This window comes from Protopterus annectens, chromosome 2.part2 (genome assembly GCF_019279795.1).
Source record: "Protopterus annectens isolate FY-2018-M chromosome 2.part2, PAN1.0, whole genome shotgun sequence".
NCBI classification, from domain to species: domain Eukaryota; kingdom Metazoa; phylum Chordata; order Ceratodontiformes; family Protopteridae; genus Protopterus; species Protopterus annectens.
Genome location: NC_056730.1, coordinates 892,553,723 through 892,576,222, shown reverse-complemented (window position 1 = coordinate 892,576,222; position 22,500 = coordinate 892,553,723). Strand labels below are relative to the sequence as shown.

Genomic DNA, 22,500 nt, shown 5'->3' with positions numbered 1-22,500 from the left:
AACACATTTCTTTTTGGGACAGTGCTCATTAACAGGATGAAAAGTAATGAAAACCACTGTAAATATGACAGAATAGATTACTTTTAAAACACCTTCCCAAGAACTGAAGAGTCAAAATATATTTGAGACAAACACTAGTTTACTATGATAACCTGAACTGGTAGTAAAGTCTCATGTCAGGAAATTAGCTTATGTGAGCTTTGTATTTGTAATTATTGTAGCCGGGCGGATCTAGGTAATGTTGCCATGAAATTCATATCGGTATGATGTAAACAGTATTTTTTCATCTTTTTCTAGTTGCATCTTGCAGCCCTGGCGTCACTGAAGGGAGACGTAGTGGATCTAAATAAAAGACTACAGCAGACAGAGCGAGAAAGAGATCTCCTAGAAAAGAAGTTGGCAAAGGCGCAGGTAGGAAAAAAAGATGTGACACTTTGTTCTGCAGAAGATGTTTTGTGGATTATGTCTGCTAGAGATGAAAATGAGCTGCCTTCAGGGAATTGCATTAAAGACCTCATTTGATAATGTGCATCACTAATTGTTTATTAATGATGCATGTTCAGCTCTGAATGCTCGCACTTAACTTCAAGCTGGTTTTCCACGGCCTACAGATGTTTTATCTTGTCACCTTGCTACGTCAAGCCTCGGTTAGCAGTAGCACTGCATATGCATTACAATTATGCTGCCTGCTTGTCCCTGACCTTTTTTGCTTGCTCTGTGGAATTATTTTGATGTCATGCAGTTTTGCATTTACACTGGATTTCACAGCTGTTTCCTGTGACATGAACATAAGAAAATACAAATAAGTCAGTGTGGAAGAGGAACAAAATGCTAGCACATTTGTACAAAAGATGCAGAAAGCTGAGTTTTTTTTGGTTTCTTCTTCTGCCCTGGTCAGATATCTCCACCATATGTCATATTCCTGATGTCTTGTTACTTCCTTGGCAAATTGCTGTGATCCACCACCCTTAATAAAGCAGTGCTTTCTTAAATGAGTCTCTGGTTTCTCTTTTGTAAATCCCCTTCTTCCCTACCACTTTCTTATTAAAATTTGTGCACATTTGAGCCCTGCGATTTCTGTGAATCTATATTGTGTGCCCCCAGCCTTGGTTTTCCCTTTACTGTATGTATTTTCCTTCTGCCAATTACACTTCACTTCTTAGTCCAAAAAGCTGAGACTTCATGACCTTGCTATGCTTGTGCACAGCCTGGTTTCCTCATGCTGTGACTGTTGCAGCTTGTTATAGCTAACACTCGCACCTTCTACAAAACTCTGCTGCCAGATTACTAGCGCGTATCTACTCTGATAGCATGTTACTATGGCCCTTCTAGACATTTATGGCATGCCTGCTTGAGTTTATCTATAAAGCTCACTTCCTGAGTGTCCTTTGTCTTGCACAATAGGAGTCCCCCTACCTGAGTTACTAGTGCCCGATAGTCATCGCTCTGGGACACATGGGATGTTGGTAGGTTTGAGGGTGCAGCCTGAAGTAGAATTTGCTTTTCACTTATCTAGGTCTTTGGAATTTATTATTTAGGTGGTTTTATGATGTCATAGACTTCATTCCTCCTGGACTCATTTATTATAAATTACGTTTTAATTATATTTTTTTCTGCATTAGTTGACATGTTTTGTTTAGTTCAGTTGTGTCATTAATGTTACATTATTATATCTTTTATGTTTACATTTTTTGATTTTATGTGCTACTGTTTAACTTCATCTGAGAGCTGAGAACTAAACATTTAAATTGCATAGAATCTTCATCCATCCAGCCATCCCTTGACCTTGTTGTACCTTTAACTTCTTAGTAACACTCCCTTAAACACACACACTAACTCTGAGTTTCTCTAGAGCTGGATGTGATACTCCAGGTGATTTGTAGGTTTGGGGTTTATGCTGCTGAGTCGTTCTTTTCTTTGTAGCATGATAAGAACTTGGCAAAGTGAAAGTTTGTTTTGAGTCATTTTATACTGGAAAACATACCTATTAGCTGTTCAGATTTCTACAGAATGGCCAGATGTTTGCTTCATATTTTTGGTCTCTTTTCATAAAGTGTGTGTTTTTGTGGGAAATTGTGGAGGAGTAAAGTCACCAAATATTGACATTTGAGTTTCAGATTTCATATTCATAAGAAAATGCATACTAATGGAAAACCTGTCATTCTAGCAAATTTCTAAGTTTACAAGGGCAGTATTTAAAATCTGTCCCTGGTTTTAGGCCTTTGCCCCCGCCCCAATTATTTTTGGCTTTGTCCAGATTTCTTGCACTTAGAATTGCTTTGTAGCATTCACTGTACAAGAACATTTAGATCAATGTTTTATAAAGGGTTTGCTTTATCTTTTATGTCAGAATGAGTTTCTGCTTTCTCTGTATTATTGAAACTACTTGTGTAGAACCTTGAGAGGGATAGATCTGTAGTGGATACTATTCATAGGTTCTTAGGTGTGCTCTAGGTTAACTACCACTTGGGGCCGTTTTAAGCCTAACCATGCATCCTAGGTGTCTTAACAAATTCTGCTTACTTTTAATAGTGTATGCAGAGGCTTGGAAGATGAAACCTTTACAGGTAGCATGTGTCCATTAGAAACATAGGTGTCAAACCTGGGGTGAATTTCCTGTTCCCCATCCAGTTAAGTTGCACTTGAATTGGATTAGGGAGTAACTCTGCTCCACAGAAATGGGGAACCTGTCCCAGAGAAAGGATAGTCTCTAGGATACATACCTGTCTCCAGCAGGTCCTATTTGTGTTTCAGGCAAGGTTTAATTCTTTAGAATGGGTAACTCTGGTGCTGTTTGTTTTGCAGATATGCAGGAGGTCCATCAGAATGGGGTGTGAAGATGCCCTATATGCCAGGTTTAAATCTCCCCCCAAGCAGCCTGTAGGAGTACAGGGATAGGGTACTGAGGTGTCTGGCTAGAACATGTTACTTATGCTCTATATTCTTAGGGTAACAATGAAAAGAGGATAGAAGGCATTAATAAGTATTTCACCTCCCCAGCATCACTTCTGAGCAGGGGCCTTGAGTACTCCTTGTTGAGGTTCAATCCCTTAGTTAAGGAACTAAAATCTAGAGGTAGTACTTGTGAATCTAGCACTCTGCACTGGAGACGATGTTGGAGTCAATTGCTAATCACTGTTGTTCGAAGTAGCGTGCAAAGCACTGGTCAAGAATGCTTGTAGAATGTACATTCCGTAAGCATGCAGTTGTAATGTGTTGTCAGAAATAATGCTCACTAAACTATTCATTCTGTTTGTGAATATCTTGAAGTAAATGGTTATTTATGTTTCACATTTTGCCTGATTAACAAATAAATCATGAACCTGTGAAACTTTGTTTTGTTACATTTTGTACAATGAGTGGTTGTAGTACAGTCTGCCCTTGTGTGTCCCAGGGCTGTGGTATGTCATTGTGTCATGTAAGGTTGAGGTACATCTCCTTGTGCCGTGTAAGGCTGAGGTACAGTACGTACTTCTGTGGCCCAGGGCTGTGGTATATGTGTTGTATAAAGGTGGCCCAGGGCTGTGGTATATGTGTTGTATAAAGGTGCGGTGTATGTCCTTGTATGGCACAGGATTGAGGCACAATCTCTCCTTGTGTGGTATAAGGCTGAAGCATCTGTCCTTGTGTAGTACAGGGCTGAGGTACAATCTGTCCTTATGTTGCACACCTCTTGTAGGAGAATCTTAGTTGCTTGCACTAAAAGTATGCCGGGCCTGCTCAGGCATTTGCTTTGTTCAGAAGCAGCACAACAGTCTACAAGATTCAAAATAAACACCGTCTCAAAAACTGCAGTCAGGCATACCTATCGACCAATCACGGACACATTTAAAATATTAGAACTATTAACTTGAGACATTGACAGAATAAGAGAATGTGAATTAATATACATTTTCTGAACTAAAAGAAATCTACAACTCTTAAGTGCAGTTCACCACCTTTTCTCCGGCAGTCACTAGCTTTACCAAGGGATTATGAGGGACAGACCTGAAATTTGAGTCAGAATCAGGAACATCCTGAAAATCTGGGGCATTTGAAAGGTACACAGCCAGGTTTCACACCCTTTAATTTAATTACAGAGGGTAAGCTTTGCTTTAACTGCATAATTTTGTACATTTTTAAGTGTGTTCATGGGTTTTCCTCATGACTGAAAGCTGACATGGCTAGAATAAAGGCGTCGCATTCATACTGACCTAGTGAAAGGGCTGCATTAAAAGACCCATAAAGAAAAACTGACATTATTTAAAGTTAGTTTTAAGTGGGGAATTAAGAATTCATTTCAGCCATATCCCTTTCTCCATGTGTTCTTTGCTACATGTTGTTCTTCCCTTCAGCTCCTAATCCAAGGTTTTCTAATTTAGTTTGAAAGCTGCCAATGATAAAGAGAAATGCATCCTTTTCCAGCTGTTTCTTATGTGGAAAAGTAAGGATCAGACAGGCAGAAGAAGTTGGGTTGTCTTCAGTATTCTCTTCCATATTCCATAACCAGCATGACGTGGTTTATTGTACATCTTTACAACCCTCATGGTCGCTCCCCCTGACAGGCAGGTGCAGGGAAAAGGTGTATTCCTACCTGCCTTTATAAGCGGGAGGGTTGGAGTTGATGTGAGGGTAATACCTCACCTGACGATAGGCAGTGACTGAAGTGGGAAGTGGCAGGAACTGTGCTGAGTGGGTGAGTTGGGTATGTTCCAACCTTTCGGTTCAGGATGTGGCTACTCTCACTATCCCTACTTCATTGGCACTCGGCCTCAGGAATGATGCCAACATGCAGAAGGAGTGGGGCAACACAATAAGCAACCCATAGTACTATGAGCAAAAGTGGTAGCTGTTGTCTTTTCCACTGCATGCTAATAAGGGGGTGCAAGTAACCCTCAGACCAGTAGGGTATACAACAGTGCTCAAACATTTGAAAATACACCTGGTGTGAGTGAATCTGGGAATTCAGAGAAGTCTTGTTGCCACAGCAGATGACTTGAAACCTACTTTAAAAAAATTCTCCTCCTCCTTGGCTGGCAAATGCAAAGTTCTGTGGTACTGGAATTGGGATGCATGACTGGCACGTACATTCCCCAGCTGCAACACATAACACTGCATCCATGCAGCCTGAAATCCTTGAATCTTCTATACTTCATTTGATTTTTGGTGCTGAAGCAGTTGGGCTTTAACCACTTGCTCTTCAAGGATAGTTAACCTGATCATTACTGTACTGTACAGACACCACATGTTGTTCTGCAGCACACAGGACACGCACCCTTCTGTATTGCTCCGCTTTATATGAAGTGATGATGTCTGTATCCCTCCCCTTTTTTACTGCTACAACTAATGATTTGTACTCCACACTTACATCACATGCGATGGCTTGTCCTCAGCCCTCTTAGACTAGATTTGAATTATTTGCTACCTTCCCCTCTTCTTCCCTCCCATTGTGTTTGTATATCCACATTCTTCCCACTGCTGCAATAGGTGTGATGTTTCATCCCACACTTCTGCTGAACTACTAGGCTAGATGATTTGTTATCCACCTCCGTCCTGTTTTCCAGTAGGTATGATTGTCTCTTCGTTTATTAATCAGTGCCTAGTGGTTTGCTGTTGCACCTAGGCTGATTTTTCACTGATCACTGGTCTTCAGATCTGTAGTATAATCTGGGAATTGCCAGTGCATAATCACTGCTTAGAGCACCCTTTTTGCTTAAGACATCACTCTGTTCTCTCTTCACTGTAAACAATTGTCTTAAATGTCCATTGCTAAGCTTTCTCATATTGCCCTATTCATGCTTGAAACGGTTGCCAAAGCTCAACGTTTTTAAGTACTTTTTCTGAGATGCCTCTTGAACCTCTCTTGTGGAAGCAAATCTTCATCTCTGTACCGTCTGTATTACTTCTGGAGTCACTGTATTTCAGGGTAAAAGCAAAAAAAAGATGCTTTAAAAATGATGCACATTGAAAATGGTCGTCCTTAAAATGATGGCAGTTGAGCTGTTTTCTCCTTTTGATTAATATGCATTTTAGATATGCTATATTGTATGCCTTTTCATTATGTCTTGTTTTTGTACAGTTGTAGCTGTTGTTACCTTCTGCTTTATGCACTCCAAAAGTGTAAAAGTTTTTTTTTTTTTTTGTAATCCAGTCCAATGTAGCTGTCTGTAAATAAAAAGCAGCTATAGTGTGTCTGAGCTTGCTCATTACATTATTGCTAATGTACATGACATGGCAGCATCTGCCAGTAACATGCAGCTGCTACTGCCAGCTTCATGTTGCCTTGTTCTTAATGCGACAACATTGATCTTGTACTGCAGAACCCTGCCGCAGATACAGCATAACAGGAATTCATGTCATTCTTGTCATAATACATCGTAATTAACATAAACAAACGGCTAGTAGGACAGAAAGCCTGACAGGCAGCAGCCACTGCCCAAAGAAGCATTGTAAAAAGAAAGTTTAACTCTGTCTTAAGTTTGCTTATAGTCAGTCATCCTATTTTCCAAAGAAAAATTATCCCTTTAAACCAATATCCTTTAGACGCACCTTGTCCCAGGAAAGGTGCATCAGCAGGTGTTGTGGTATTAACCTAGGTAGTTTGTCTTTGTGCCGTATAGGTTGTACCAGGATATGTCCTTTATTCTAGAATGCCTTTTGTAGTTTAATTATTTCTTGATTCTTTTTAAACTACTACTTTTCTTTGTGGAAGATTTCGAGCCAGGACCGTAACCATGCCTAATGTTGGTCTGACAAAACGTGATGATGTGTTTTTTTTAGTATTTGCATTAAACCAATAAAGCTGTGTGCACAGTTAACAAAAACATTTGTTCAGCATTTATTGAGCAGTGAATGTTCATGTAGTCGTAACAAAGATTTTTGCTGAGGGATAAAGCAAAGCTTATGGTGAACACGGCAATCCACTCTAACATTTATTACACTGAGTTAGGAAGCGTCTGTGATTAACTTCTGTTCCCTGGTGCATGGGGTATATATGAGGTAGGCTGTATTTGTAGCACATAGCTTTGTGCATCTCATTTCATTAAAAAGTAACGTCCCTTTTGTGCAGCAGAACTCTGTATGGTTGGGTACCTGGTTAATTTTATGGGATTTGTTTCCTTTGTATGCTCACTACTACTTCATCAGCTCTTTAGAATTTAGACTTTTTTATTGGATTCTGGCATGTTCTCATTGGAGATTACTGTTAATGTTACTCCTTCTCCCCCTCCTTATTTTGAAGATTCGCTTGCTTTTCTCAGTAGCACGTTCTCCTATGTTGTAGTGAATTTATCTCTTGTCTAGACTATATGACAGGAGCCCTCTAATAGCTGAAGGACTGTACGATACTTGAAGTATAAATAATTAAGTCCCACCATAGGAATGAGATGTACAGTGCGGTCACATTACTCCTATTTTTTATTTGATTGCCAGCTTAAATATGCACATACATTCCACAAAAGGCCACTGCCTTGTCAGTCAGTGGCCCAGCTTGCCTTCCATGGCTTCTCATTACCCCAACCAGATGTACTGACTTCTTTCATTTTTTTTCTTTATGATTTTTGCTCCATGCCTACCAGTCATCTAGCCTGACTATGCTTACTGCTTCCTGCACTAGGAATGTACCCAGTACAGTATGGGGTCAGCCATCTATAGGGGCCCATTATCTAAGCAGCCACAAGGATTAGATTCACCCTCACAACCAGTAGGAAGTGAGCAATGGGGACATTTCTACTTTTAATACCTAACCTGTCCCTGGTGGTGATGTGTGCATCTCCTTGACCCCAAGGGTTACCAGCACCCAACTTCTGCACAAGTGCACTCCTTGACATGCAGAGACCAGGGCTACTATCCTCATCCATCTTTGGTAGCCACAGCTTATTTCCAGGTCTGGCTCCTGTCTTCCTGTACTTTGAGCACTAGAGTGGCATAAGAGCTGCAGAAAAAAAAATTACACCCCCACCCCACCCAAGATAGGCAAGCTGTTACTCTCATTTGCCCCCCCCCCCCCAGCTGTTCCGGCATCTCTGCAGATATTTAAACTCCAGTCATCTGTGTCCCAGTCAGGGCTTTTTTCACTGTGCCACAGATCTGGGTGGTGGGGTACCTGTTCCAGTGGTTTCTTGAACTTGCACCTTGACCACTCTTGAAGTATCCCTTGTCTGTTCCCAGGTAAACTAGCACTTGTCAAGGACACTAAATGTTCATCCAGTGCACTAGATGTCTACAAAGTAAGTACTGACATTTCTGCTCCATTTACCTTAATTGGTTTAGTTTTGGACTGATGATTCTAAAAGGCTTTCGATCAGACTGCATATCCTTCAGAGAAGGTACTATGTTTTATTTATAGTGTGTGGTAGCCATTCCTGCCTATTATGGCTAGTGGCAGATGACAGTTTGCTTAAATGGACATACATTTTTAAAACAATTGCTTTGGGAAAATGTGGAAGTACAGAAATGTCCTGAAAAGAGAAGATGTGCGCATGAATATATAGCAAGACCTTGACCATGTAAACCTTAGTAAAGCTTTTAAAGGATAGTATTTTAGCATCCAGTTTGCACACTTAATGTTTCATCTTCTGATATAATTGTCAGTATTGACAGTGTGAATGTACTTTCAGTAAGACAGTTTTTTTTTTTTTTTTTTTTAAATTCACTGTTTAAGACCAATGTCTGTAGGCAGCGTTTAACAAGTTGCATCCGGGCTAAGTCACAGCAGAAGTGAGAACGCAGAACCAATACAAGTGGGCCATCAACAAAGGTAGCCCTGTTCAAACTGTTGTATGCTTAACACATTACAAGCAAAATATAAGCATTATAAGAGTTTTAATGTGCGTGTTTTATAGGTTTAATTACATAGGATATGTGCCATAGACTGAAGGGTGTAAGCCTGTTATGTGGAGAGCATTGCATGGAATCTTTGTGCCCAAAATGAAAGTCCTTGCCGTTTGTCTGGTCCATCCTGCCTGATAGATTTTCTACCTGTTGCATAAGACCAAGGGTGAGGGTCATAAAAATCTTCTGTACTGCAACATAATACACCTCTGCTGTATAGATTGTAGCTGTGAATGTCTCCAGATGCCTGTTCTTGGAAGCAGAGCCTGAATTAAATAGCATGTTAGATTTTAGGTGCAGCATAACTCTTATTACAGAGATGCAAAAATTAACATCCAGTCCATTGACTTGAGGGTTTCATGAAGCAAACTGCAGATTGAGCTGCTTATCTTGTTGTTGGAGGGGGTGTATATGTGCAATGCATTGTAACTGCTGCGTGTGCCTGGCCAAGATGCGTGTAAATGGGCACTCTGCAATGGAACTTGCCGTGTGTCACGACTAGAGGACATTCTGATATCTTTAAAGCTTCCTTACCCCTTGGTGAACATCAGAGGTGTATCGGGGACCAAATGTTACACATATCTTAGTGCTTGACTGCCCTTTCTGTAGGCTGGCAGGAGATTCTTGAACTGCACTGGACCGTCTGATATGTAGACAGAGGAGGACCATCTTTGCACGCTGCCCATTTGCTGGACAGTCTCATAGCAACGCAAGACAATTATGATCTTGCAATAACCAGAGACAGGTGCCATCTCCCTTCCATGGTGCATTTTATTCTAAAAGGCATTGTCCATAATCTTCCCATGCAGCACTGGTACGCTGTGTAAAGAGCAAGTTACCTTTATGACAAATGGTATGCTCTTCAAATGCTTCTATTGTTTTTCAACTTTTTATTTTGTGCTTTTTTAATGAACTTGCAGTTTTAAAACTTTTTATGTGCTCTTTCTAAATTTGGTGTGTGCACCTCACAGTCGACATTATATGTGAACAGCCATGAGGGGTAAAAAGAAAACTCCCAATTCACACTTGCCAAATAAAGGGCACTTATTTTTAAGAATAATTGTACTCTTTCCACTGAAATGTCATGTTGAATGTAATACAGTACATTCAGTTTGAAAAACGAAGTGTGTTTATTGTATGGATCATGTAACTGTTTACGTTAAATACTGTCTATATTTTTCTTTCTTTTGAAGGACTTCTGGTAGATTTTGTTTCCCATTTCCATTCACACAGGGAGGGGGGAAAACAGTTGAAGTTCTTTTTCTCTTCACATCAGTATTGTACTATAACAACTCCATAAAGGCTAGGCCAAAAAAAGTTAGTTTATTGGAGTGGATTATTTTGCCCCTGGCAGTATACATTCTGGAGGCATTACTACTGATACTCTAAAGTGACTGTATACCTACCTTGGCTGTATAAAGTAAAATCCATAGTGTTTACATGTATACTACAGGCAGAAGCATTTCTGTATAGGTGCATATTTTTATTTCCATCTGTTAACCAGAATCAACTGATTGGGCCAAAAGTCCCTCTTCAGAAAAGGCCTGTGGAAAAAAGCACCACATGTAGGTAAAAAATGTATTATATTGCACATAAGAACCTTTATACATTATACATTTTACATGAATAACAAAAGCACCAATGGTATAGATAATGACAATAGATGATAACATTCGTGATTGGCACTGACATTCAGGTGCATTATACATACCTATTTGATGTATTGACATTCAGAAACATTGTATGCATTCATAAGGCACAAAACTACAATGTTCAGGCCAAATTCTCTTGAAAGGTGTACAGTGGCACAGTGAGTGGCATTGTCACGTAGGTTCTCTAGTTTCCTCCCACATTCTAGAGCAGGTACATTTATGACTTTTAAAGTGTGTGTGTCCATGTGTCCGTGTGTGTCCATGTGTCCGTGTGTGTCCATGTGTCCGCGTGTGTGTGTCCGCGTGTGTGTGTCCGTCCATGTGTATGTCCGTCCGTGTCCGTGTGTGTGTCCGTCCGTGTCCGTGTGTGTCCGTGTGTGTCTGTGTGTGTGTGCTTAAACTTTGTAGATAGGGCAGTTGCCCATAAAGGTCGCTTTAGGGTCTACAAATACTCATAAGCATGGATAAATTTGTACAAGTTAATATTTAGAGGAATGGTGCTTCTTTGTTGTAGTATGTAAAACCAAGAATATTTGAGGAAGGAGTGACGCATGTTAGGAACATAGTTTAGTTAGGTAGAAAAGTGATGATGAAGAGAATTCCCTAGAACTCTGTACTGTCATTCCAAATGGAATTCTTCATTTTTTTGTGGATCCGCTCAAAGGAGTAGAAGCAAAACAAAATACAGACTAGGCAAGTCAGATTACTGGCTTTCAGAAAAGTTAGAAATCTTGATTTCTTCATGAAGAATGTCAAAAAATATTACTTTTAAAGCATGCAGCATGGCACAGCTGTTCCATGCAGTTCTGTTTGGAAGTTTCAAAGGTATAAGTTGTATCCAGTTATTTCCAAGACCCTTTCCCATGGCCTCAGTGCCTCATCATCTCATAGGTTCATAGATTAGTACTAAGCTAACTGACATTTTGGGTCATTTAAGCCAAGCCAATTATCCCTTGTGAGACTAAAACCCCACACTTTGTGTCTGTAAGGTAAACACCTTAGCCAATAGGCTACATGCCTTTATCTTCATCTGCAACTCAAAGGTTTTCCAGCCACTTTAAAAAATTAGCTACAGTAATGAATGCTGATAACTCGGCCACACTTTTCAAAATATTCTGAATAATGACATAACAGCACTATTCAGGCTAAAGATTTAGAAGTTGATTTCCTCAATCAAAAAGAGCAGGTCCCCTGCTGATGACAGAATGTCTAGAAAATGTTCAATATTAAAAGGTGAACTCTTAATCTTACTGGTCTCCTAACAGGAGCTTAGTTTATTTTGAGCCTCCGTGTGTAAAATGACTTGTCTTAATTCCTACTTGCAAAGATAGGACACTGGATGCCCTGGCAGTTACTGACCAAGTAACTTTACTGTCTCCATTAGTGCAAATCTTGGAAAAAACAGTCCACTGGCAACTACTAGCTCTCGTTAGCAGTCACCTTCTATATGGTACCCATTATGGATTTGGATCCCTATGGCATTGAGACTGCAATCAGATTTCTCTGTATAAATAGACAGATAATTTAAATAGCAAAGAAGATGCTGGAGAAGAATTTGACTTCTTTTAAAACCTTTGTCACTACTTCTTTCAAAGGGTTAATGTCACGGCTGCGTAATATTGGAATTCATCCTCTTGTCTAAGATGGAATGCCAGCTACACTGTTCAATGTAAGCAAGCTGCCCTCTGAGATGGGAACAAATCATCTGCTCTAGTTATGATAGTAGACTTTCTCTCATAGTTCAGTGCTCAGTCCCCCGTCCATGATGTTTGGAAAAAGCATGTGGATGCAGTCCTTAACTTTGATATGATGCTCCGATAATGCTGTCCATTATAGATACCATAAAAATTTATAATTAGCTGTAGCAGATTATGTGATTGGCTAGCAAGGTCAAGACTGTTCCTTAATAAAATAAACCGAAAACTTGTTGGTTACTTCTCAACAGTAACTTTTGATTCAAAACACTGAAGGACTTTTTCTTAAGGAAGTTGATGCTTTTAAGTATTTTTACAGTTCTTATTGATACACTGACCTAATATTAGCTCTTTATCAGTACTGTGGTAAAAGGTAGGAGGTACCTTGCACCTTGTTTGTTATTGTTTGGATTAGTGCCGTTTACCGGGATGCTTTCTGAAGTAACTAATAGTATGGAGCAGGCCTGATGCATTTTATTACTTAATTTGATGGAGCAGGCCTGATGCATTTTATTACTTAATTTGACCTTTGTGACGTGGTCACTCCTGACAGAAGTGACATAATATTGGTTGATTTGAACTTACTGGCAAAACTCCCTGTGGTACATCTTCAGATACGTCGTAAATTCCTTTTCAACTCTCTTTGTCCATGTATAAATAGCATCCCATTGTGTTAAACCTTGTTTGTGTATGTATTGGTGGGATTCTGTGTTCCAAAGGAGCATTCCAACTTAAGGTTCTGAAATCCATACATTAATCTGGAGGATGTTACTAGAAATTATCGCACTAAGATCTGCTTACTTATTTATTGACTGACTGACAATATTTGTTAATTGGGGCAAAGCGCTGATCCAAGAGGACCTGTTTTAGCTCATCCTGGATGGAAAACATCACAAATACACAGGCATAAGCAGAACTAACAACACATAATGCCTAGGTGTACAAATTAATATTTCAAATGTAAAGGCCATTGACAAAACATAAAAACATTTCATTTTAAACACAAATGACAGTTGTCTGATTCTAGAGCAGGAGAGCAAATAGATGAGATGTAAGAAGAATTTGGTGTGATTGTAGACATGTCCTGTTTAGCAGAGAGGTTGCTGCTGTTTTGTAGTATAGAAGTTCTACCAAGGAGTAATGGGACTTGGAGGAGGATCTGCCATTATCAATAGAATTGAGTCAGAATTATACATTTAGAAGATGTTGTGAAGACCTGAGTATTTTGCCTGGAAGAATTGAGTGTTTCAACTAGAGATTGGAAGGGAATTAAGTGAACAATGAAGGGAGTAAATTTAAGGGTGGTATTAGGTGAAGTGAACAGTGAAAGGGGTATGTGACGACCGTGCCCTGGCCCAGCAATCAAGGAGCCTCAACCCTCACCACTAACACCAGGGAGGTAGTCTCCTAGAAGAGGGAAAAGGATAACTAATGCACACAGTAAAGTACAATTTCCATTAAGTGCACACAGAGAATAACCGTCAGTCTTTGGGCTGGTTGCTCCCTTGCTCACCGGGTCTCCCATAAGACTCCCCACTGGTACAGCTATAGGGTCCAGGTCTCAGCCTAGCTGAGCAAGCTAAAACCTCCAGTACCCTCTCTCTCCAACCAGTGCTTTGTGTCCCTGCTGAAGTAGCTGACACAACACACACACACTTTGAGATAAGTATTTATACAACTTCACAGACACTCCTGGGAAAGGCTGACACAGATTCTCCAGCTGTGTCCCTTTACCTAGACCATACAGTAGTAATCCCTGCTACCACCCAGCTAATAATATCGGCTACTAAAAGGCCCTTAAAAGGGTGTCCAGTTATTACTGTGCAATATTATTATCCAATGGTAATGTGACTATTCTGTCTAGGCTTATTGGAAGGGCTTAGACAGTAAACTATATAAATATATAATGTACTCTAAAGCATAATTTATCTCTACATAAACCAGCCACTGGTAGAAGGTTTTAAAAATATTTAATAATAAATAATTAAAACACAAGACAAAACTACTACACCACAGAGATATCTAAGAGTTCAGAGATCACACACAAACTTAAAATAATACAGTAGGACAGGTCTGATTTCAAAGAAAAATACCAAATTAATCTTTACTACCTTTAACTATTCCTACAAGAAATCACAGTGCTAAAACTCATATGTGAGCATAAGGCAGAGTGCTGAGTTAGATATCTAAGATCAAAATGCTCCTTGTCTTTCACTGAAGAATAGTTTTTAAACATTAACCAACAGCTCTGCTGAGGTCTCCCAAATTACATCATTTTGGCACTTAGGTTTTCCCAGTATTCATATTGCATCATCTTGACACCTGGTCTGAGTTCTTAGGCCACAAACTGCATTATTTAGCAATCTAACACCTGCTCAGAAACTTACAACAATATAAGTCATTTCACATGTATATTCTAACAGAAACCAGAGCAATAAAGCACATTCCACATCTAAATTCTGGTCATAAACTTTAGCATTAAAACAATGGGCATGAAACCTTCATTCAGACTCACTGGAGCCGAATTCTAACATGAAAGGGTCGCAACATGCTTCACTGGGCCAGTAGAGTGCAATGTTGTCACATATTTTGCAGTTCCACATTTCACAATATTCTTTTACGTTTCAAGAAAACATGCCTGTATTTTTACATTTATTTACAAATGTCAGAATTATATATCAAATTCTATTTTACTAGGCTGGTAGCCTTCGCCCATCTCTCATCAATTGTCACAGGGTATCTTAAGGGTTGGTGTTAAATGATAGTAGGTAAAAATGGGTGTAGCTGCAGAGAGAGTTTTAGGTACATGTAGAGTGGATGGACATGTTGTCTACCAGGATTTAAGTTTTGTCATTCTCGATTTAAAGTAATGATTTTTTACTCTTTTTGAAAGCTGCTGTTTGAGATTTTTCTTGAACTCTTGTATATTTTTCTAATCTCTTTTAGAGAGGACTATGGATGACAAATGTTTTTAGTCAAATTACACATGCATGCACACACTCATGCAAATGAAGAGAAGCCCTCTACAGCTATGTATCTCAGAAGCCCTCTACTCAAGTGTGCAAGAATCTATTGCAGTGAAAGAGAAATATTAGCTCTCCTTTGAAACTCAAGCCTAAGACCTCCAGCATACCATGCAGATATCATTGCCACTGAAGCAATAGAGTTTCTGGCCAGATGATGCTGAATCTTCTCTTAAAATCTTTTATTCTTTCACCTAAGTAATCCCTGGCATAGATCCATAGACATTTCCTAGGCTAACAACCATATGAGCCTTTTTAAGTCTAGCCATGCATCCCAAATCTCTGACTTGTTCTGATACCCTTGATAATTGTAAGCATGGGCCTGGGAGATGAACCATTTACAGGTTACCTCTGTCCGTTAGAGATATAGGTGCCAAGGCAGGGATGAATTTCTGGTTTCCCATCCAGTTGTCCAAGTTGCACTTGAATTGGGTTAGAAACTCTGCTTCACATGGATGGAGAACCTGTTCCATAGACAAGATAGTCTGTGGGATAAATACCTATCACTCCAGCAGAATCTATTTATATCACAGGCAAGGTTTAAGCACGGTGATTAAGATCAAGTCACACACGCGTACACACACACACGCGCGTGCACACAAATGTAGATACGTCTCTGCTCGGGCATTGCTAGAATTACTGAAGTGAAAGGAAAATATTAACTCTCATTTAGGATTCAAATCCAAGATCTTCAGCATGCTGGGCTGATTTCACTGCCACTGGACCAACAAGAACCTTTGGTCACATAGTACCGTTATGCCAGCACTGTATAACCGAGGTCTTGGGTTCAAGTCCCAAATGAGTAATCCTTACACAGAAGGGGTGTTTGTGTGTGTGTGTGTAATTTGACCTTCATCACCATGCTGGGGGTTTCCTAGCTGAAAAGGAAAAGCTTTTGAGGGAAAACTAGAACAAACATTTGATCAGAGACTCTTGTCAGTCCAATGGCTGTGTGACACCAGCACAGTATGATGGAAGTCTTTGGTTCGGGTCCACAGGAGAGCTAATATTTTCCTTTCACTTCTGTGGTTCTTAGATAACCACTTGCTTTGCTGATGATAAATACTATGAATGTTGTGTGTTCTTTGCAATGGTGGTTACAAAACAATTTCCATGCTTTTTCCGTCCACATACTTGCAAAGATAAAAAAACACTCTCTGTTTCTTTTCACTACACTTGGATTTCAGCCATGGTCGGGCTTGTAACTAGTGAGACTCTAGTTCATATCAGCAGATGGGAGTTGTGACCATGGGCTGTTTCGAGGATTGATGCAGATGGTTCCTTTTAATGAACTACTACAGCTTACAGCCCAGACAGTCCCCACACTTTGGTGGGAGGAGATGAGAGCAAGTTTAACAGCCTAAAACTTATGAGGGAGTCAGGAAACTTCTGCTGGGCTGTTTCAAAACACAGTCCAGCACTTTTCTTATTTTACTGAAGCCATGACTACTGTACATGCTCAGTAGGAATGGTGTAGCTCATGTAGTTCCCAGCTGATTAGAGAAGTGATCATCCGAATGCAGTAACTTTATAATGAATACATTATTTTGTTTAATTTGGAGGCTGCAGCCCTCTAGTCCAGGTAAAACAGCCACCTCTGAAGTCGTCATGCTTGTTTAATCAATGCCGTGCAGAAAAAAAAATGCATTTATAGTATATCCCAGTTGAAAGGAATCAGGCCAAGGCCAAAAACAAGAAGATAGACTGGCAAATACAACTCATCAGAAAAAAGTATCTGAACAGAACCAGTCCAGCATGTTCTTGGTTGAAGATCCCTGTGGCTATTGTTAGTGGCTGAAACAAGGCATTATTTGACCAGGATGTAACTTGTACTACTGGAAAAAATCATGGGCTATTACTGTATATCATTTTATACTAATTGCAAAAAATTTAAATACAGTTGCGTAGAAATGCAATCTGGAAAGTAATTGGCTGATTCAGAGCAGTTACATTTTGTGAAGGGGGTGTTACCTGGTAAAATCATCTGCCACACTGGGCACGGTGCAAAGACCCCAAAAACAGACTGTAAGAAAAACAAGTGTTAATAATTTATTAATGCATTCATTGGTGATATCTTGTTTTTACTGGAAAGTTTTTAAAACGGATGTTTCTAGGAAGATGCTATTAGTTTTTAGCAAATTTTCTGTCAAAATGTGTTAATAAGGAATAGTGAGGATTTGAAGTAAGATGCTAACTTCTAGTATTACTTACTGTAAACTATGAAATGGGTCCAATGGGATCAGTGCTCTACCCCAGTTAATAAATTACACCAAAATGTCTTACAAATTGTATATGGAGTTACTTTATTTAATTTATGTTAAGCATTCAACTGTCATTCAAGCATACCTTTCAACATAACGCAAGAATTTTGGACAAATTCAAAAGTGATGGTGGGACAAAGGTCCAAAATTAGACAGACTTCAAGTATTGCTGTTATAAACATAGTACGTTATTAGAATAACGTGTTTTGCATTAGCATGTATTTTTCTGAAGATAGAAACCTCAAATATTTGTCAATATTCATTGACTTCAAACCTCAATTATTTTTCAGAAAATTGCAAATTATCATAGGAGATTACTAGGCTGTCAACAGTGAGTTCATTTTAAGCCTAGCCATTTCATTCCAATGTAATACCATAGAAATGCTAGTCAGTACCCAGGATTGCATTTAATGATGACTGCCTATGTCTAGGAGGGTTGTGGGCTCTATCCCAGGTAAGAATTTACTGTGCCCCATCCACTCATCCAGGTTCCTCTTGATCAGTGTCAAAGAGGTGCTCTGTTTCACATGAATTGGTAGCCTGTTCCAAAGACATGGCAGTTGCTGGGAGATAAATCTGTCCCTCCAGCATGTCCTATTTAAGTCATGGGCCATATTTAGGTCCCTGGAATGGGTAGTCCTAGTCTCATTTGATTTACGGATATGCAGCAAGTTCATTAGGTTTGGGTCTTGGATCAGTGGGCCAGCATATGTCTTCCCTAAGAAGCCTATACCATATGGAGTATAGTGACAGGGACTTTAGTCTGTCTGTGTAAGGAATATGCTGGAGGCCCTTTACCTTTTTTTTAGAAACCTCTGAGGTTTCTCTAATTGTTGCAGGTGCTTAGTACGGTACATGCCAAACTGGGCATTGTACTCCATTATGGGCCGGATAAGTGCCAAGTATAGGGGGGATATAATTTCTTTTGCTCTCAAGACAATGACTTTACTAATCAAATGTGCTACGTAGAAAGCTTCCTTACTACAGTAGACACATGGTGGTTGAACTTAAGATCACAGTCTAGTTTTGAGTACAGGCCCCTTACCACTTCATGGGTACTTTAGGGTATTGTTGATTTAATAGTGTGAAGGAATATTGTGTCGAAGGGAATAATGATGAGGCATTTCTGTGCATTCAGTTTGAGACCATGACTAATACACCAGTCGTTGGTGTGTGAGACCCTCTATTGACATCATTTGAGGATTCAATGATTGCGCCTAGTTTGTAGTTGTCTGCAAAGGAACCCCTTATTTTTGACCCAAACCTTTGAGAAGTATGTACCAAACAGTAGGGGGTCCAGCACTGACCACTGTGGCACCCCACTGGTAACAGGTCTGCGGTTTGATGTGTAATCACCCACATTAATAATGTGTTCAGTTTGTGAGCCAGTTGGCAACCCATCTTACGATGAAGGGTTTACATTCAGTTTACTAAGTTTATTGGTAATGCCTGAATGTGGGATTGTGTTAAAAGCCTTTGCTAGGTCAAGGTATGCTCTCTACACAGATTTTCTGTCGTTAATGACCTTGGTCACATTTTCAAAGAAATCCACCAGATTTAACAGGCAGGATCTGCCTTCACGAAGCAGAATTGGGTAGGATCCAGGATTTGGAGGTCACCTATGTCTTTATTTATGAGGTCCATAATGATACATTCTACGGCCTTACAGATTAGGCTAGTTAGGCTTATGGGTCTGTAATTCCCCAGGTCTGGTACTAGACCACCTTTGTGGAGGGGAGTAACTGTTGCTGTTCTCCATTCCGCAGGGACAAAACCTGCAGTTAGGCTATGATTGAAAAGGATACTTAGTGTTGATGCTAGTTCATGTTTCTGTCTGTTTAGAAGACAGCCTGGTTATGTCTTCTGATCTCACAGAGGCTGTGTTTTTTTGCCTTTGACAAGGCTTTGAGGACCTGCTCTTCAGATATGTAGGGTGGGGTGAGGTGTTAGGGGTAGGTTTGTTGTAAGTTGGGGGGTATAAGGGAGTGAAAATTTCGCCAAACCTATCCACTAGCAGGTTTGCTATCTCTGTGGGGTCAGTGCGTGTGATACTGTCGGCCACTAGTTCTGTACATGCTTGGGTCATACCCTTTAGGTTATGTATGTAGCTGTAAAAGGCCTTATGGTTATTCTTGGCTGTACTTGCCAAGTTTCTCTCAAAAGAGCGCTTGGAGGATTTGACAAGTTGTCTTATTTACCTGTTAAAACTGAGGAGGGTGCTTTTCCATTGTTGGGGCCTTGCCTTTGTTTTCTTGTACAGCAACTTTGTGTTTATAAAGTTTGTTGATGCTGCATGGCCACCCTGGCAACTTGTTTTTCTTTGGGCTCTGGCTTTGATTCTTTCTGGTACGGTTGAGTTTATACACTTATGCATATGACTGTATAGGGCTTTAGTGTAAGCTTCAGCACAGTTACCATTTCCAGCTTGGGGTGGGGCTTGGAATGCATTTATACCTTCTCCTAGGAGGGTATAGTTTGCCTTGGTGAAGTGTTTTAGTCTGACTTTACCCTTTGTGAATTCTGGTGTTAGTGCCAGCTCGAAGGTGACTAGTTTGTGGTCTGTTTTAACTGAGGGTCCAACAGTTGCGACACTGCATCTGTCTGACAAGTTGGTGAGGACCAAATCCAGAATGTTAGTTCCCCTTGTCAGGATATGAACAGTTTGTTCCAGGGCATTTGAATTAACAAAGTCAAGGAACTTTTGCATTAGCAAGTTAGGGCTTGCGCTGGTTTCCCATGTGATGCTGGGATAACTAATATCCTCCATAACCAGTGTGTTTGGTAAAATTTGGATGGTCTCCAGTTTGGTCAAGTAGGCTTCATGGGTGTCGTGACCCATGGAGGGGGCTCTATAACTGGCTATGACCTGAATGGGGAGTGAGAGGTGAATTTGTCTCGATTGAAACACCACCTCCTTTGGTTTTCACACATTCATTTAGAGGTCTAAAGGTGTGGAAGGCATTGTGGCCTTGCAAGGTCAGGGTGCTCTGAGGCCTTGAACCAGGCTTCTGTGACTGCGCAGACATCTATATCTTCCAGTGATAGAAGTGCTTCCAGGGAGTGCAATTTTTGATTTAAGCTCCTAGCATTTAGCAGCATGACCCTTATTTTGTTGTGACTGGTTAATTCCACGTGTTTTTGAGACATTTCCTAAAAAAGGCACTATGGGGGAGGCAAGAGCATTTGCCAGCAGCCAAAAGCCTAGAGGTGCCAGGTGAATGCCATCTCTAGCAAAGCAGCGAGGTTCGTCAACCGTGGCTTCCTTGGCTGACAGCAACTGGATCCCCTTTGAATGACACCAAAAACTGAGCCAAATCACTTTTTGTTTGTACTGTGGCATTCTAGATGAGGGTAGCATGCTGCTGAAGGCTAGGGACATACCTATCTGGGACACCTATTCAGAGAGCTCAGTCTTATCTCTCTTCATATAGTCTAGTGAGGTATGTCTCAGGTAATTCACACCAACATGAACTATGACAGAGTCATAAAGGTACTTGTTGCTGAGAGACCTGGGTGCATGTGTGATCTGACTAATCCTGGCACTGGGCAGGCAGCTGACCGTGACTTTCTCTTTGTCCACCCTGGTGGGTGGGACATCTGTGTGTCTCACTGTTGAGTGTCCAGTGACAAAATTCGTTTGAGTGTTATGGCTTACTGGCTTGGTGGGTGAGACACTGGTGTTGCTATGTGCCATAGTTACTGTGGGGAGTTTGTTGGTTGTAATAGTCTTGTGTTTTGGAGGTCTCTGGTGTTTCGGTAAGTTATTTGAGAGAACCTCTGTGTGTGTGGATTTAAGTGTTTGATGCATACTATGTGTGTATGAGTAGTAGTACTATGAGCATATGTAGTAGTGGGTGAGTTGACAACCTTCTCTGTGTTGCTATTTTGAGTGAGAGAGAGCATGGATTCCAGATTCTTGGTGTAAATACATCTGTCGCATTCTGTACTAGAGTAGGTATTAGAGGGTTGTCCTGTGTACATGAGGCATTTGCTACACTGCTTCAAGAGATCCAAGTCAACAAGGCTGGCAGGAGAAACAAGGATTGTCCAACTAGCCATGATGCTAGGTTGAACACTGTTGTCACTAGGGGTGGCTATTCAGAATCAATCAAGGAGGAGCTCAGTGGCTGGATATTTCTGATTGGGTTTTAGGGAAAATTTGTTGAATTTAACTGTACGGCTTTGGCATGCAACTGCATCACATTGCAAGGTGCTAAGCAATGTGCAAACAAGCAGAAACCTGCTCAAATACAGGGCCTAAATACCAGAAGCTAAACACTTGAAAAAAAAATGTTAAAAAGATTCAGAAGGACCAATGAGGATGCTTATTTCAAGCCTTAGACCGGCATGCCTTTACCAGACAGGTCCCAGTCAGCACAATTCTCTCTGAAAAGTGCAGATAGGCTCCTTCCAATCCAAGATAGCCTGGAAAACATGCTCAGAACAAACAAACCACTGCAAACAGTTCCAGAAGCAGCAAGCCTGTATCTGGACTCTGCTACAGCTACTAGCTATCCTAGTTTCAGTGGGAAACACTAGAGAATGTTTAAAAACAGCAGAAAAACAGCAGTGAGACACTAAAAAAAAAACATTTAAAACAGCAGAAAATGAGCAAAGAGGCTCTTAAGAATGTTTTAAATAGTTAACAGATCAGTAATTTAAACACTGCTTGACCGGAAAACCAGAACAAGCAGAACAGACAGTGAAAAATACCAGTAAATACTTAATAATAAAACTAACAAAAAAGCTTTGTGAAAACAACAATACAATTCAATTTAACAGGCACAGTAAAGCAGACAGTTGCAGTACAACATTGTAGTTTAGTATCCAGTAGATAAATACAGTATAGAAGTAGGTGGCAGGGAATAAAAAAAAGTGTAGTGAATAATATAAATAAGCAAATAACCAAGCAATTTATGTTTTTAGAAAGCTCAGAAGCTTCTAGTCATCTGGTATCTGAGCTCAGAGGTGTGGCTGGTAGCCCACCTCAATTCAGCTCGGTACGACAGACCAAAAATCTGAGCATTCTGCAAAATTTCATGATAGTTGAGACCATGTC

General features: G+C 40.2%; 1 protein-coding gene across 2 annotated transcripts in view; it reads left to right on the top strand.

Annotated features, from left to right (window-relative positions):
* Positions 1-22,500, top strand: part of MCC (MCC regulator of WNT signaling pathway) — a 1,047,208-nt gene that overhangs the window by 140,245 nt on the left and 884,463 nt on the right. For both annotated transcript variants that reach the window (XM_044064211.1, XM_044064210.1), the window contains exon 2: positions 298-411. Coding sequence is in view for 1 of the 2 variants with exons in the window: in XM_044064210.1 (XP_043920145.1) it covers positions 298-411 (114 nt within the window). In the remaining variant the exon portion in view is untranslated. The remainder of the gene's footprint in view (positions 1-297; positions 412-22,500) is intronic.